At 36.0% G+C, this 17,223-nt stretch overlaps 3 protein-coding genes across 5 annotated transcripts; 1 reads left to right on the top strand and 2 right to left on the bottom strand.

The window, feature by feature from the left end:
• Positions 1 to 6,504: 6,504 nt before the first annotated feature.
• LOC120112303 lies at positions 6,505 to 7,544 on the bottom strand. Its single transcript, XM_039131154.1, has 3 exons — positions 7,451 to 7,544; positions 7,174 to 7,288; positions 6,505 to 6,968 (listed from the first exon to the last, which is right to left on the bottom strand). The coding sequence occupies exons 1-3, from the start codon at positions 7,539 to 7,541 to the stop codon at positions 6,872 to 6,874; spliced, it is 303 nt and encodes a 100-aa protein (XP_038987082.1). The 5' UTR covers positions 7,542 to 7,544; the 3' UTR covers positions 6,505 to 6,871.
• LOC103708957 (50S ribosomal protein L13, chloroplastic-like) lies at positions 7,484 to 10,716 on the bottom strand. Of its 3 annotated transcripts, none has more exons than XM_008794079.4 (3): positions 10,032 to 10,711; positions 8,655 to 8,840; positions 7,484 to 7,663 (listed from the first exon to the last, which is right to left on the bottom strand). In XM_008794079.4, exons 1-3 carry the CDS (start codon positions 10,296 to 10,298, stop codon positions 7,547 to 7,549), a joined length of 570 nt encoding a protein of 189 aa, XP_008792301.2. In that variant the 5' UTR covers positions 10,299 to 10,711; the 3' UTR covers positions 7,484 to 7,546. The 3 variants fall into 3 exon arrangements, 2 of the variants coding, with proteins under 2 accessions (XP_008792301.2, XP_038987081.1); XR_003386034.2 differs by having other exon boundaries at positions 7,651 to 7,663; positions 9,880 to 10,716; XM_039131153.1 differs by lacking the exon at positions 7,484 to 7,663 and having other exon boundaries at positions 7,701 to 8,840; positions 10,032 to 10,716.
• Positions 10,717 to 11,293: 577 nt separating this feature from the next.
• On the top strand, positions 11,294 to 16,829 carry LOC103708955 (transcription elongation factor 1 homolog). Its single transcript, XM_008794078.3, has 5 exons — positions 11,294 to 11,436; positions 14,420 to 14,553; positions 15,414 to 15,484; positions 16,457 to 16,478; positions 16,578 to 16,829. Exons 2-5 carry the CDS (start codon positions 14,441 to 14,443, stop codon positions 16,636 to 16,638), a joined length of 267 nt encoding a protein of 88 aa, XP_008792300.1. The 5' UTR covers positions 11,294 to 11,436; positions 14,420 to 14,440; the 3' UTR covers positions 16,639 to 16,829.
• Positions 16,830 to 17,223: the final 394 nt, after the last annotated feature.

Below are 17,223 nucleotides of genomic sequence, written 5' to 3'. Positions count from 1 at the left end.
GCGCAAAAAATAAGCTGCACACACTTCTAAACAGCTCTCGTTTCTTCATTAAATTTAACTCTTAAACTTTTCAATCATCTAAATAAATTCCTAGGGTTCACCAAAATCTCCATCTTCACATAAATAAGTTTCTCAAGAAATAAAAATCTAATAGTTTGTTTTATATCAAACTGTGGATTAACTCATCCTAGTACTAGCCCACTTGAATCATTGAAACTTCAAGGTAATTCAGTTTTAAAAAAAAAATGAAATAAACAAATTTCTTTGGTACATAGATCTGTATCTCGCATGCGGAGCTGGTCGATGATAAGAATCATGTCCCTCTCATTTTACATCAAAAAAGATATATATGCAATTGATTGAGTGATGACATTTTTGTTTTTGTGGACAAGAAAAAAAGAGACATCCTAATCCTATTCAGCCTGGCTCTACTATATACTTAAAACTAAAAATCATAGATGAGATTTTTTTTTTTTTTTTTTTTTTTGGGGGGGGGGGGGGGGGGGGGGGGGGTCAAAATTTCTGGTTTATCTTCCACTGATAAAATCCTATACAACCTGGCTCTACTATATACCGATTTAGTTAACTAAACGGCTGTAAAATTAAGAGATACCCAATCCAAGCCCCGGAGATCTGCAACAATTAATTATTATCTAGAGGCTATAATGGGACCTTCAAAATAATATTATAATCTATATTAAATATTTTAAACATATATATATATATATATTATTTTTAGTTCATGACAGCTACCGAGTTTATTTGACCATTTAAAGTCAGGAGTTAAGAGAGCTCACATCAGTTTATTGATCTACTTTATTGCTAATAATGAATTTAGGGATATTTTACACAAGTTTTTCTTTTCAGTCGCCGGTGAACATGGATTCCAACTACCTTATTTTGCGAGGTGTGAGGAATTTATATATGCATTTATGTTTGTACGTGTGTATGACCTCTATTTGCCGCAAATTCTTTTTGAAAGCTATTTGTTATGGATTCTAAAAGGCACAAATTTAATGTTTCATATTTGAAAGAGACCATCTTCGTAAGAACGTGAAGGACGTTCATGGCCCAGCAAATTATTGGCCACACCCTGAATGCCATGCAAGTTTAGTCCGGCTCACAAATGGTCATGTATTATTAGGTTAGCGATTACATTTTCACAAGGACATAGCATCACTTTTTATATTTTCTAAAGACTAATAAGTGGAGCTCTTGAGTCATCCATGGCCATCCTTTTGACATGCTCATGAATGCAGATGTTCAGGGTTTTTCATCCATCTAAGGGTCTATTTGGATAATCTTGTACAATCTAACAAGAACACAGGCTAGGCGAGCCATGGATATTCACAGAAATTTTTTAAGAATGGGCAGATCCGAATCCTATAGGAAGAGGTCCAGTCGGTATGGGTTAGCCAGACCTTATATTCTTTAATACCAGATATAATCCATGTACATAGTTTAGAAGATATGTTCTAGATGAGCCGGATCTAATTTATGGGAGATTTTCAGTCTAATAGGAATATCTAAAGAAACTTTAGGGAGGCAAACCAATACAACTAATTGGTTGGCTAATAGAGGACCGATGAGCGGTGGTCTGAACTTTAATGTGACTTCAGTGATGGCCTAATTTGAGAGACAGAGGCAGTAACCACTAACCAGCTGCTAGGACTTCGAGAGAGAGTGAATAAAACACAACACAGGCTTTAAGATTGCAAGTTGGGAACTATATATTTAAACATATTGCTGAATATTTTTGTGAGACTCTTACTTCTGTGACTCAGCATGCGACTCATAATTTCTAGCAAATAAAGTAATCGTGGATCTAGCGGTGGTTCCAGTCTCAAAGGAATGGTACGGGAAAAAATAATTTTTGATGTCGATATGACAAAAATGTGGATTTATTTTTTATATACATGACAAAAATATGTTTGTTGTCTCGAAATAATCTAGGTTAGAACAAATAGTTCAGTCTCAATTCGTTGGCGTTCCGCTGCGCTTGAAATTTCTGAACGCCGCAGTGTCTAAGAAAGCTAGCAATCTAGTATAAAAACTTTTTTTTTTTTCGAAAAAACAAAGTTAGCAGTCTAGTGTGTGCTAATTTCAATACATGAAATCTGCCGCACTTCAAAAAAAAAAAAAAATTAAAAGGGGTGTCTTTTGCATAATAGACGCCATATTATGTGCAAGTAAATCAAAGGGACAGCTTATATCATGCTTAATTTTTGGAGGGTGTAAAGTAAAGCCTATTTCTTAATATTATTAAATTGTACATAAACAGGCATTTTTCTCAATCTTGTGACCTGCAACATTTTGGATGACAAAAACCCAAATCGTGTTATCAATTATGCCATCATTAACTATCGCTGTAGATTATTATTATGATTATTATTTTGATTGAATAGGAGGCTGTGCCATCCTTTGTTTTATTAAATAATAATTATGTATGTACGTACAACTTCGTCGGCTAGCGGAATCCATGGATATCGAGAGATGATGTAAGAATCTAGGTAAGGAACTAAGGATTAGAAAAAACCTAATCTCTAACTCTTAAAAAATAATCGAAGACACAAGTTTGTGGATTTATAACTTTAACTATCTCATTCTTTTTGAGTATCGTGCTTTACTATTTTTTTCTTTTGCATGCCATGAAAATCGTAAATTTTTCTCGGCTGCTCCTGTATTGCAAATCTCCACGAACTTTTTTTATTTTGCTGCGTAAGTCTAAAAACACGTCCAATCTTGAAAAAGAGATATTGCGTTTTGAGTTACAAGTTTTGGAGATATAGGGATCAAGCTTCAAATTCAAAAACTCTTTTATTTCTCCTTTTCTATAGGCACCGCCGCAGAGGAGAAGGGATCGCCGACAATGGCTATTCCCACTCTGACTCCCGCGTTATTTGAAAACATCCATGCGGTGCGAACAGTTGACGTTGAAATCCCGCAGGCAAGTTGTCTTTGCTTGGTTGGATTTATGGTATGTAGGCATAAATGCTAGTTGACTTGACATTGCCGACAGGATTGGAATTTTCCTACACGGGATTTTGACGGCATAACTCATAAGAGAGTCCACAGGATATTTTCTGAAGAAAAAGAGGCCATAATATACATGCAGTAGTTTGGAACATAGATTGAATTGAGGTTCACTTAAATTCATGAGAAACAATCCTTGTTTCAGAAAATTTTCCCCAAAATTTATACCATCAAGATCACAGCATGGATTCGGCAATGATATGGAGAAAACGTTCTAATTGGGCGCTAGATTGTTACATAACTGGATACTGAAATTTTATGCCAAAAGCCTAGCAGAACAAATCTCAAAGTGGAGCTTTATTGCATATTTATTCCTTATGTTACTAAATTTTTTTTATAGATATATGGATGGACAAATATGGCGAAGAGAGCATATTATCAACTAAAATGAAATGAACATGAACAAGATTGAAGCATGGTTAACAATCATTCTACTTTAATCATGCAACAATGGTGGATGGACAAAATGTGCCTCAGATTAGCCATGTTATTTATAAATAATCCATCTTAAGAGAGCAATTTAATATGTAAGGCAAATGCCTATTCACTAATAAGTGCTAGCAATCAAGGGAAAATACTCCAGCTCACTACTAGTAGCGAGCGCCATTGGAAGTAGTGTTTTCTCATGTATCACATTCCCATGCATGCAAGCTCGGACGCTATTGAAGTCGGCATGTGAGAAACTAGGAGCAACCATTTTACCCTTCTGTAACTTCAACAGTATTCTTCTTCGCTGTTATCGATCACAAGGTATTTGTGATTGTCATTGTTTGCGTGTCAAGGATAGTTAAGTTACTTTTAAATTATACCCTGCATCATCTAGCAGGTTTATTCATCAATTTCTTAATGGCAGGACAAGTCGGAGCCCTTTGCCAATTGCTTTAGGTCATGACAAAATGAGCGAGACTTCATATAAAAGCTTTTTTTTCATAAAAAAATTGCTTTAGGTAATGACCTGAGGAATCCTCAAGACAAACTTCAATGGTCGATAAGCAAAACCGGATCTATAGACAAACTTCTTGTGAAGCTAATGAATCATTGACATTTTGTGCTCGTGCCGTCCTGATACGATGGAAAGACGTGATACTGCTCTTTTATCTACTGGTTGTTATTTAATATTCATTTCGGTTCTTTTTCTCAAAAAAAAAAAGCACCTTCATCTTCGTCATATTTAATCATTCATCTGGCAATGCATCAGGCCTACTTCTAGTTGGATTTTTCGGATAAAAGTTATATAATTTGATCAAGTTCGCAAAGAATAATTCATGGAATTTCGTATCTGTATTCCGGGAGCGCATCCTTGTCCCAAGATTTAAATTGGCATTCCACACTTCCACCACACTTTCTATCTTCTTTGATCTAGTTTTTTTTTTTTTCTGAAAAATCCGTCATTTCGTATTAGGCTTTATTTTGGAGTGTATTTTTAGCCGTCAGTATATTTTGTTGTGTATTTTTATCCGTCAGTATATCAGCGTGGCATCAGTTTTGTCCGCAAAACTGATAGTTTAGGATCATTTATTACTAGCTTGGCTTTTTCTTTAAAAGAAAACTATGGGTCCTGTGATAAAATTTAGTGTAATGTGTACTTCAATGGGCCATGGGCTTTGAATGAAATGGTTCATCATCCTCACCGGAAAAGGACCCCAAAGGGGAAAGTTTTCTTTTCACCAGTTGGAAAAAAATAATTACTTAGGATTTTAAGTCAAAAGTAAAGTTTGACCCAAATTATAGCTAAATTCGGGAAAAATAAAAAAGCCGATAAGCCAGTCTCATAGCCTATTTCCGCTTCGAGGAGACAAGATCTCCAGCCAGTGTGAAAGTCTTCATGGGTTATGACGAGCAACCTGGAGTCACCGAACTAGTCAAGAAATACTCATCAACCTATAGAATGATACTCACACCCTTTGGGGTATAATTATGGAGGTGCAACGAATCAACCATCTTGATGACATTATCGAGTAGGACTATCTATATTTATATTTATTTTGTTTGATGAATATAAATACAAAAAATAAACGTTAGTCGAATACAAAATTTTATATACATATTTATTTTAAATGAATATAGATACAAATCAGAGAATAGAAGTATGGATATAATACAATATAAGTCAGATAATTAAATTTTATAACTATAGAATCAAAAATATTTCTAAATGAATGATAAATCAAGTTAATAGATATAGTTATTTATTTTTCTTAAAAGTTTATAAGTGCTATATAAAATTAAATAAAGCTATAAATGGAATTAGATATTCGAATGGATAGTTATCTATTTATATCAATATTCATTTTTTATGGATATAAATATAAATACAGATATTAGTTGAATCCTCAAATTTTTATCCATATTTGAGATTGTTTCGAAAATAGATCTGAATGAATATTATCTGATCTACTTTTACCTCTTTCACCCAGATATTTTCTATTGAAGATAAATTTATGTTAAGTTAGAAACAGAAAAACAAATTTATGTTCAAAATTAGAATTTCAAATTTCAAATTTTAGCTTGGACTGTATTTAGATTCAGGATTGGATGATACATATATTACATCGGTCATACGAATAGCAAACATAAAATCTTTTCTACCTCTATTATTTTTTAAATATAATATAATTTAAAATTTAAAATTAAAATTCAAAACTTGAATCTAGATTCTAGATTTGTCTGCAATATTTTCCACGGTTAACCCACAACTTCTCAATGGTATAATTATGCACGCATTAATGAATTAGCTACCTTAATAGTGACAACCAAATATTTTCTACAATTTGTCTACGAACCTTCTCAGGAGAGTGACGAAGACATAATAGAGGCAACTAGATATTTTCTGCAATTTGTCTCCAATATTATTATACCTCTATTATTTTCTAATATATAATATGATTTAAAATTTAAAATTTGAATCTAGATTCTAGATTTGTTTGCAATATTTTCCACAGTTAACCCACAACTTCTCAGTAGAATAATTATGCATGCATTAATAAATCAACCACCTTGATAGTGGCAACTAGATCTTTTATGCAATTTGTCTACGAACTTCTCAGGAGAGTGACAGAGGCATAATAGAGGCAACTAGATATTTTTTGCAATTTGTCTCCAATATTGTTATGCCTCTATTATTTTTTAAATATAATATAATTTAAAATTCAAAATTTGAATTAAGATTCCAGATTTGTCTCCAATATTTTTCACAGTTAACCCATGACTTCTCAATGATAGATTATGCATGCATTAATGAATCTGAATCAACCACCTTGATAGTGGCAACTAGATGTTTTTTGTAATTTGTCTCCGAACCTTCTCAAGGGAGTGACAGAGAGATAATAGAAGCAACCAGATATTTTCTGCAATTTGTTTCTAATAATAGTATACCTCTATAATTTTATAAATATAATATAATTTAAAATTCAAAATTTGAATCTAGATTATAGATTTGCGGTCAACCCATAATTTCTCAATGGCATAATTATGTACGCATTAATGAATCCACCACCTTAATAGTCGCAAGTCTAGAACCTTCTCAGTAGAGTGACAGAGACATGTTATCTCTACATTTAGGCTTTTATATTGATCAATTCTCAAAACAAAGAACCGAGATAAGCAAAAAAGAGTCATATTGTCTCTACATTTAGTCGTTTATATTAAACTGGGCTCCTTGTAATTCGTATGAGAACATCCGTATTAAGTGATGGGGGGGCAGTTGTTCCCCATCAACATCTCAACACTGAGGTCTGCTGAGTTTGTTCTCCGTCCCCACTTTGGGCAGACGCTGAGGTATCAACCCTTGGTCCATCGAATCAAAATGCTCATTGATTGGGTCTCATTGGAGATTTTCTCAAAGGACTTGGATCTTAAATCCTCGGTCTCGTAGATTGTGCTCCAAAAATGGGACAGAGATAGGTGTTTTCCCATCTGCAATGGGCATTGTTGGCCTGAGAAGTGCCAATTTTCATATCAGTAAAGCCTGCAATCTAAGCTTACCATCTTTTTAACTTGGCAAAGTTGTCAAGAAAAAGCTGACACTAGAACTAAAAGCATGCATAAATATATCAATATATCAAACATCAAAATTAAAATATGCATCCTATGCACGGGATGGTCCCTTGGCAACAACTTAGGTTCAGAGAAAATTTATACCTCTGGTCAAGAGCAACCATCAAATACCTGGTGGCGATCAGGATAATTTCTGTTTTTCCAATGCCTATTTTCCAGATAACGATTGGAAACATCAAATATTTGGAGTGGAGAACACCTGCAATGTTTCACTTTATTTAATGATGCATTATGAAGAGAAATGCCTTCAAACCGAACTACCAGTAGCAATTGAGTTAAATTGATAGTGCACATTAACATTATCAGGAGGCAAGATAGAGAATCTTTTACGACTCGCAGAATGAAAATGATGATCGTATACCTCTCAACTCTGACTGGGATTTTTTTTTCAGAAAAAAAATCCTAAAGTCCATAACGTGAATAATCCACCGCTCATATCCAGAGAGCACCATTAAATCTACTCTGTCACTTGTATTCTCTTGTCCCTCATAGGAAGAGGGATAGGCTTTTGGGCCTCATGTGGGTGATCCGGGCCTTTGTATACTTTGAGGTGTGTGAATAGAGTTCTTCCCAGCTGCACAAAGCAGAAGACAAGTTCTGGTTAAAGCGCCAAGAAGATTGTCGTTCAACTTCTTGTCAAGTTGAACTTTCTCACAATCTTACTGATTAAGAAAAAAAGACACTAGTGTCATTTGAATAGATAATAAGTTGATGAGAAAGTGCCTTCAAAATGGCGTAACCATAAGTTGCGCATCTTAAAAAGAAATGCCTTCAAAATGCAATGAATATTGGAAATTTGAAAAGTTGATTGGACCAATGATTCATTTAACAGGAAGCTGTCTGCCTGGAAACTAGTGTAGAGATGCTCTAATGTTGCAGACAATACACATGATTGGCCTCCCACAAGATATAATAAAAGAGCATCAAAAATAATTTTTGGAAGTAAAAAAGTATCCTATTAGATCCTTGCTAGCTATCAAGTACAATGTATGTCATTCTAACACTGCCATGATGCCATCAGTTTTCCTTGGAGAACAAAACAATGTTATGCAGACAAATAAACATTTCACATAACATGGTGCATGACACAAACAATTTATAATGACTTTCTAATTATTCAGGAAATTAACTCTAGTCAATTAACCATAAAAAGGAACCAATACACTTTATGCCAACAGATGGAAAAGCAATATTTAGGAATCGAATCTGCATTTAATGCAATATCATGAATCAGATTCCCAAAAACCTCCACTGTCTTTTTATCTTCATAGCAGGAAAAGCTTTTTGGTACAACATTGAACTTCTGACATATCAGCAGTCCTATTTTAAGTGAGCACCGAATGTAGAATCCAGTAGTGAGGTATTGTCCAGCTTCTGAACATTTCAATGAAATCCTTTCACAAAGTAGTTTCACAAGAAATAGCAGTTTTTTATGATTAATTACAAACTGTCAAATCAAAAAAAATATGTCTTGCAGGTTGAGTTTTCACGAGATAATCTGGGTACATGACAGTCAGCAGGCAAAGAGAACCCAGACTAAATACTAGTTGATGCATAATACATACCACAATCACATAGGCCCCCATGTCCACACTAGGAGTATAGGTTGCAAGATTCTTCCCTCTGATATGTATTGCAGTAGTTGATGCCAGTCTGCCAAGAATTTTGTCTGTTGCATCAACTACATACCATGTCTTTTCTGTGGTTATGTAATCGGCAGCCTTAGGATACCATGTTTTGTTCCAAATGTCCTGAAAATCAGTGCATACATGTTGTGTCAGATGCGAAGTAACCAAAAATTTGAGGAACAGGTTTTACCACAAAGATGGGGATTTTAAACAGAAAGAGCTTTCATGATTTCCATAGGTAGAAGACATACCTTCAGAATTCCTCATGCTTAAAAAACAAACATACAAAATAAGGCTATAACATAAAGATAAGGAAAAGAAAAGTTGCCTACAACAAATAAGGTTTGGCTTCTACAATAATTGTTTTATTTTTTTTCTTAGACAGGCGTTTTACACTACTCTGGTGTGAATACATCCAACACGATCAAAAAACAATATGTCCTTAAGAGCTCTAGGCACTTGGGCCTCAGAAGTCTAGGGTACTCCGCCAGAGATCAGCCACAAAGAGCAATAATTGTTTTCAATTCACACAAAAGCAGTTAGACATATTTTAGTAAGACAACCCTAAAGATTGATGGAAGAGATGCCCACTCCAAAGGTGTGGGTTTTACTTTCACAATTTTGATTCACAGAAAACTTGCTACAGACCAAAAGAAAAGGATAAAACGTCAAGATAGGTGTTGACTTTGAGGAAATGGGGAGACAATAGAGCAGAGAAAAATTAACCAGTGATAACCAAAAAGATGTCAAACCAAAGTAACGACTCCATAGAAAACCTAGAGTTCTGCACATTAGAACCAGGATATAACATAATATACAGGTAATTCACCATTACATGACACATCAGGGAAATACAAGCATCACATGATATTGCACAAAGTAACCACTTAAAATGACCAAAAATTGAATTACATAATAATAAAAGAAAAGATCTCAGAGAATCTGAACATTAATAAAAGTTAAACATTTCCAGAACAAAAAGAATCAGAAAATAACTTAGAAAATTAGGAAATCAAACTCTTGCAATTAAAAGGTTAAAATATGTTTAGGGGTAACCTCCAGTGTCGTTACAAGCATTTCTATAGACTTTCTCATGGCTTTCATCCATGTTATCTAAGGACTTCCCCTATTAATATAAGCCATTCTATATATACACACGAACCTCTCCTAATGGTAGCTTCCTCAATCTGTGTGTCACATGTCCATACCATGTCAGAGACCGTGCGCTCAATCATCGCCACTCCTATATTACGAAAATCTTCGAGAAGACAATAACCACGGAAGAAGGCAAAGAGCTAAGAAGGATGTGATTACAGGGCCATTTATCTCGGACTCGTCGTACATCCACCGCTGCTCCCTGGGGACGATTGCTACCTTGATCTCTTGACAGAGGACCTGGAAGCGGTTCCTTGGAGAGAGGCAAGCGATTCGATTCGAGGGTTTGGCGACGGCGAGGACAAGGTTAGAGGGACCAAGAAAGGGGGTTTTGGGGAGGGCGAAGGCCGTGGGAGAGGAAAGCGGGGGACTGCCCTGAGAGCGGACGGCCGAGAGGAAAGCGGACGTCGGAATCGCCGCCGCCATTTTCTCTTTCTCCGGCTGGCGGATGAGAATGCCATGCCGCGGTTTGGCTAGATCTCCCTCTTCTTTTAATTTGTTTTCGGCGATCTAACGGACAGCAAGAGAAGGAGAGAGTGGACAGCCCTGCTGACCGCCATGGGTTTCGGATTCTTGGTGAGATTATCTGCTAATCTTGGTTTCACCTGGAAGCCGCTCGTCGTCGTCGTCCAACAGCCCGACCCAAGACTCTTCAACTTGGACCCGGCATGGGATGTTTTGGAGGGTACTGGCCGGGTGACCTGGGTCAAGTTTTTTTGGGTCAAGTTTGTATCTCGTCACACGTTTGACAAATTCTCCAATGTAATATTTCGATCCAAGAAACCCATTCGATAGTTAACAAGACAACCAGATCATCCACTAAATGCACCCAAGTTGTTTAATATTTTTCTCTTCCCTCTATATATAATATGCTTAATTTTGTATAGCCATCAAAAACATATCAATCACTCAATATCCGGAACAACTTTCAGTTTAGTTTAGAGAATTTGAATAAAAGTCCTGCATGCATGCATATGTACATAGTTATCCTCACATACTTTCTCTGTTCCAATGAATGTGTTGCGGTGTCCTTTAGACTACGTAGATTATAGGCTAGATTCGCGTTCTGATACGAGTAAAAAAAAATAATTTGAATTTTTTGATTCCATAAAAGTATTCAAGATCAGCTTAATGAATAATAGATCTTAGACTAAACACATACTCATACGAATTTTTATATATGCAAATATGCATATGGTAATGTGTGTGTATGGCTGTATGCTATGTATGTGCACGCATGTTGCTTATAAAAAAAAAAAAAAGAAAACACATTAAAAAGAAAAAGAGAGGAATATATATATAAAAAAATCTACCAATTTCCAATCACGCACTGCCGTAGCGTGCTAAAAACAAAAGACTAGTTGGACCGGAAGTGGTCCGGGCCAGATGGAGGACGGTCTAGACCCCCGATCTGGTCACGTTTAATCGAACCGGGGACCGGTGGAATCTTGCGATCCCCTCCCCTATATATATCACCTGGAGGGCGACGGTGGGGCTCTCGCTTCGCCGCCGGTGCGTGAACCGCTTTCCCCTGTCGTCGTTGTCACCGGCTGATATCTCTAGGGTAAGGCTTCGAGTTCTTTCCTCCTCTCTTTTCCGGTGTTCTTTCATCGTATTCTTTCCCATCTTATGTCTCCTTTCTAGGGTTTCTTTGAGCAGGATGGATTCTTGACCATCGGCTAACCTAGGGATTTCTTTTTAAAAAAATTAAAAGATTTTCTGAGTCTTGAGTTTTTTCTCGTAATTTCTGTTGATAATTCTGCACTATAATCTAAATCTAGGGTTTGCAAAGAACGCTTTTAAGATTCTTTCCAGATTCATTAGTTAATCCTTTTCTAGCTTGAGTTGTCCACACTTTGAATTGGTGCCACTGAATTCATATTTCTGTCTTGGTAGGTTTGGATACAATCGTGTCATTCTTCACTGGTTTCTGATTTTCTTAAATAAAAATATTTGGTGATATTTTTTTTTTCTACAATTCGAGCTTCGCTCGCAAGGGAAATGCAAAAAGTTTCTTGAAAAGAGAAATACCGATGTTTTGGGGAACAGTACGAGGAGGAGAGCTTATTGTGTACTATGTAATGCAAGGAATTCATTTTAATGTTGCCTCCTTATTCCATATTAGCTGATCTTCTAAACATCCACCTTGGTTTCTAGAGTTGGATTGGTAATTGCAGCTTTGTTGAAATTTCTGGTTGTCAAGTGACTTACTGAAACTACAGAAACCAATCCGCCAATTACTAAACCAAATTGCAATGATTGTTCGTTGATATGTTGACATCCTAACGAACTGAGATAGGGCATGTGGTTATGTAGAATAATATCTTAGATCATCTTGTTGTCAGATCTTGGTAAAGAGATTGCACCTGTCTTGATATTTCCCAGTGATCCCTTCCTGTGAAACATTTTGCGATGACTGGGCAATAGGATTGGGATTTTTTGATCCATCTTCTGCAAATATGATTTTTTTTTTTTTTTGGAAACATTTAGCTTCATTCTTATCTCGTAGCTCTCTGATGCTTTTCCCCTATATTTTTTTAGCTGAGCTAACATTCCTTCGATCATTCAATGAAAAATCCTGATACAATTGATATTGCCTGTCAAATGTTTTCATCTGGGAATCCATATCATGGATTTTGAGACCTTAGTTGCCGGAATCGGGAGTTAGTGTTGGAGCAAATGTGGGTGCAGGTGCAGAGAGGTGGATGTTTTAGAAAAACTTCTAGTAAGGAAGTACTTAGGAAGCGCGAGCAGGTTTGAGGTGCTGGAAGATTCCGAAGCGGGAGTGTTATCCTAGGTAGAAGATGCTGGAGACTAAGTTTCAGACCTTAGCAAACAGCAGATAAAACTTGGTATGGCTTTTCTCGGGATGCTTAGATCTTAAGTTTGAGTGCAAAAAGTAAAAAAGAAAAAACGTTGTAAGTTTGCATTGTTGAGTTGAGCTGTCCATGGGAAAGGAATTGGACCCATTTATGGTCCAATATTTGAATTATAACAAGAGGGAAAAAAATCTATCTACAATTCTTAATCAAGCTGCTGCAAGGTTGTTATTATTCTAAACATAGCTCCATTAAAAAACCATAAAAAAATGACTTGACATCTGTCTATTCAAGTAAAATATGAATTTATTATATGTTCTTCTTTACCATGTAGACATGTAATTTTCAACTAAATTCCTTAGCAGCACAAAGTGGCCAAAATTCACTTGAGAGTGCCATTAATTTTTTGCTACTCGGCGACTGAGGAATCCAATTAAGGATACTACCAGTCTTCTAAGAAAAGGGGGGAAAAACTGGTTGGCCATACTACCAATTTAGGATTCCGAAGTGTCCGTTTCCTTTATGTTTTGTTCCATACTTAGATTCAAAATAAATCAAGCATGACATGATTATAAACTAAACATGCCTGATTTTGTTCTTATCAAATCATTTCATTAAAATATTTATAAACTTCTTCAAAATTGTAACAATCTCCTGTTTCTGATACGGTCATTATGCTATTTGATTCCTATGCCACTATATAAGTTGTCATAATAATTATTGCTATATTAGCAGGGAAAAAAGGTAATAAATAATGATTTTCTACAACTAATTAGTACATATACTGCTGAGTCTTTATTTATGAGATGCCGGGCTTCCCTGCATACCTACACCAGCTACTCTGTCTTGTAGTTATATGTATATACTGTTATTGTTTGCATGTCTTATTATACAAATTTTCCCTGGTCAGATTAAGGCTACAAACACAAAAAAACCTTCTCATCCTTGTGTGGCTCATTATCAAATGAAATATTTTTTAACATGGCAATTACTTGGTCTAAGAATTAACCATTCACATTAAAGAAATTACATTTTTTACCATTGATGCAAATGAAGTGAACACATTCTTTGATGTAATAAAGAAGCCCTGTACCTGTGGGATAGTTGAATGGTCCTTATGTAGATAACTCACATGGTTTTAGAGAATTCTTATTTCAAACAATGACCTACTATATGGACCAGATGATTTCAATGCTTTGTAGTTTTTCTAGTTCTTTTCCCCCTCTTCAAATTTGATGATATTAGCAGCTTTCAGCTAATTTCCAAGTTAATGCTTGGTTGAACGAATGAAAGTCGTGGTCCTGGTTGGATGGATGTCAGACTGGTAACTCCAGTTTGCTCATGTTATTCTTACACAAGCTTCAATTCTGACCCAATCACAAAGAACGAAAATTTTTCTGGGACTTGTTCATCCTGTACTCATACTTCATTAAATTTTAAAAATAACCTGTCAAGGTAGTTAGATTGTAATTAGCTTCTTTATATTCAATAATATTTATGGAAGTGTATCTCATTGATTCTTTAAATTTTTGGTATCTTCTTTCTTTCCTTTTATTTATTTATTAATTTTTGAAATCTTGCTTAAATGCATAATAAGAATTTAGCCTATTTGTCATTGCTAATCATTATACTTTCTGGAATTAACTAGTTGAGCTTTAATTACAGATTCATGGGGAATTACTGATTACTTACTGATTAATTACTAATTGAGCTTTAAAACTGATTCAGTTGAAAGATTGAAGCTGAATCATGGGGAAGAGGAAGTCAAGGGCGAAGCCACCTCCAAAGAAGCGAATGGATAAGCTTGATACTGTATTTTGTTGCCCTTTCTGCAACCATGGAAGCAGTGTTGAGTGTCGCATGTATGTGTAATCATCTTTGATCCATGTGATGGGCTAGAGTACACTTGAATATTTGGAATATCATCCTTGTTTACTAATTAATCTACTGTCATTAATCTGTAAGACATATCTGATAGTCACCAAGTCTAGTTAGGTGTAGGGGTGGCAATTTACTCTGGCCTATCAGATACCCGACCCGATCCAACTCTAATGGGGCGGGTTTTACCCGAAAACGTAAAACGTACCCCCCCCCCCCCCCCAAAAAAAAAAAAGAAGAAAAAAACCCCGATCCGGATATATATAACTCTTCACAATTTCCTTCCTGGAGGCAAAATAATAATAATAATTTGTATGCAAAAAGAAAGATTTTTGTAGCTTTACTCAACCCAATCAGTCCAGCCCACCCCATCCAACTCTACCCACCCTGCCCCACTCTGCCCCACCTCAAGGCAAATATGGGATGGGTACGGGTAATGGCCTACCCGACCCATTGCCATCCGTCGTTAGGTGTACTAATTTTTCCCTCCTTTTGTTATAGCGGTAAGCTTTTCCCTAGCAAGTATGATTGACTAGGTGTTAGAGCCATATTCAAGAAGCAGAATTGTTTATTGGCTCTCATGTATAGACATATCCAAGCATCCAACAGTTGAAGAAGCACAGGAATTCTCCTACAATCTACAATAGTATCACTCTTTCACCTTCTTTATTGATTTCTTTTCTTGCAGTACCTTTTAGTTTTCATATAGTATCTCAAAATAGTCAGGACACATGATTGTTATTAGTTCTTTACATGGTATATTTTTATGACGTGTTGTCAGTTGCTTATAGATCTCATTTATATTTTAATTGCAATCACACCTAGAAACCATTTTATTTTTCAGTGACATGAAGAATTTGATTGGTGAAGCCACGTGCAGGATTTGCCAAGAAAATTTCAGCACCACTATCACTGGTATGTTCATAACTAGTGGCTGGGAGCTTGTTATAAACAGAGGTTAATGAGGTTCAGGCTTTTGAGTTTGCACCGACAATCAATTTCATGGTGCTACTATTTCTAAGTATCAGCAGAAGCTATATATGCTTTTAGTTGTTGTGAATAACTGGCTTATAATTTCATTAGATCCTGTATCTTCTTTTTTGTTAAACATGAAAATTTAGTGCATTTTCAATTGTAAGCTCTAATACTAGCCTTATCTGGGCTCTCGTATGTGGTAGGGCTCATGCGTTCTCAGCTATTAGATGTGAATAGTTTGTAGTTTGTCTTTGTCCATTTTAGGCTCTAAATATCCTATACGGAGACCGTCTTCTAAAATATCAGCCCCCCACCAGCCCCTCAAAAAAAAAAAAAAAGAGTCTAAGCGTTCGGCCAAATTCCATATGAGTTTTGAATTGGACTCTAGCTGGGGAATCCTTTGTCCAGCTTGACTATAGGTTTATGGGGTGGTTCAGATCGAGGTCCAAGGCATATTAGGGGCAGGTTGATCTACCAATGGACTGATATCATCTAAAAGTCATGATTTTTGGTGGATCATCTTACTTTCTATAAAAATTGTCCATATTCTCTAAAATATGTAAGATGACCTGGGTGCAGTTCGAGCAGGAAAGGAGATGCTCTTAACTGGTACTAGTCCAGGTCCATTCCGATGTTGATGTTGGCCTCTGATCCGTAGGTCTGGCCTTCTATGCCCTACCCACAGTCTGGACTCCAGATCTAGCTGAGGCTTGAATGGATCTGGCTCCATCAATAATCTTAGTTATTGGAGGTGACTAAAAAGAATTATATAATGGGACAGAAAACATTGATATCATAGATTATGAGATTCACATGGTTCACATCTAACCTTAATTTTGTCAATTTTTCTAGTACAAGTCTCAATTGATTCTCAGGAATATGTTGACTGACCTCTTTCTTTTTCCTTTGCAGCGCTGACGGAGCCTATAGACATGTAAGTAGGATTATTGTGCGCATATTGTATGCAGATTCTTATTCGGTCCTATTTAAAAATATGCCAGCACAAGTTCTGATACCAGTTCATGTGTTTCAGATACAGTGAATGGATAGATGAATGTGAACGGGTGAACAACCTTGAAGATGATGCTACCTAAGCATCTAGTTTATGGGTGGGTCCGTATGAGCGTTCTGCAGAAAGATATGAATGTAACCATTATACCTAATGATAGACCGTAATGGTATATCCGACATCTGTATTTGAAACTGAATAGAGCTATCAGTTATATGTATATGCTTATGTGGTAAAGAGTTGCAGAGCATGCTGGATTGGATGGATACTCTCCAAGTCCTTGGCTTATTCGTGTGAGAGAATACAGCATGAAAAGGTACTAATGATGCTGTGTTTACATTTAAGTGATTCTCCCAAATCACTTGTGACCAGCCAATTTCTGGAATGGACTCTTCTTAACAGAAAAATCTCAGAGCATGGAGATAATTGGCCTCCGAGCTGAAGTTCTTTGGGTGTTGGCAGTGTTTGTGGTGAATCAGGAACTAGTTTTTGTCGTTCTTCTTCGCAGCGAATATAGAAACATCCTATAACAACAATTAAGTGCAAAACAAATAATTTTTTCGTATTCTTAAACGAGGGGAAGAAATTCCACCAAAATTGTTAGCACCCTAACTGAGAAGAAAATCCCAACAGTCAAGCGCAAAACATTAATTGCTACCACCACATATAG

Source organism: Phoenix dactylifera, chromosome 11 (assembly GCF_009389715.1).
Source record: "Phoenix dactylifera cultivar Barhee BC4 chromosome 11, palm_55x_up_171113_PBpolish2nd_filt_p, whole genome shotgun sequence".
Taxonomy (NCBI): domain Eukaryota; kingdom Viridiplantae; phylum Streptophyta; class Magnoliopsida; order Arecales; family Arecaceae; genus Phoenix; species Phoenix dactylifera.
The sequence above is the reverse complement of the archived record's forward strand: the minus strand, read 5'-3'. Positions and strand labels throughout refer to the sequence as shown.

Bases quoted from the DNA above. Each gene is read 5' to 3' on its own strand.
- LOC120112303 (XM_039131154.1), bottom strand. From the start codon at position 7,541: ATGGTGCTCTCTGGATATGAGCGGTGGATTATTCACGTTATGGACTTT. The intron at 7,289-7,450 runs GTATACGATCAT...GAAACATTGCAG, and splicing joins ATCCCAGTCAGAGTTGAGAG to GTGTTCTCCACTCCAAATAT. The intron at 6,969-7,173 runs GTATAAATTTTC...GGCACTTCTCAG, and splicing joins ATGGTTGCTCTTGACCAGAG to GCCAACAATGCCCATTGCAG.
- LOC103708957 (XM_039131153.1), bottom strand. From the start codon at position 10,298: ATGGCGGCGGCGATTCCGACGTCCGCTTTCCTCTCGGCCGTCCGCTCT. The intron at 8,841-10,031 runs GTAATCACATCC...ACTGATTTTCAG, and splicing joins AGTCCGAGATAAATGGCCCT to GACATTTGGAACAAAACATG.
- LOC103708955 (XM_008794078.3), top strand. From the start codon at position 14,441: ATGGGGAAGAGGAAGTCAAGGGCGAAGCCACCTCCAAAGAAGCGAATG. The intron at 14,554-15,413 runs GTATGTGTAATC...TTTATTTTTCAG, and splicing joins AGCAGTGTTGAGTGTCGCAT to TGACATGAAGAATTTGATTG. The intron at 16,479-16,577 runs GTAAGTAGGATT...CATGTGTTTCAG, and splicing joins CTGACGGAGCCTATAGACAT to ATACAGTGAATGGATAGATG.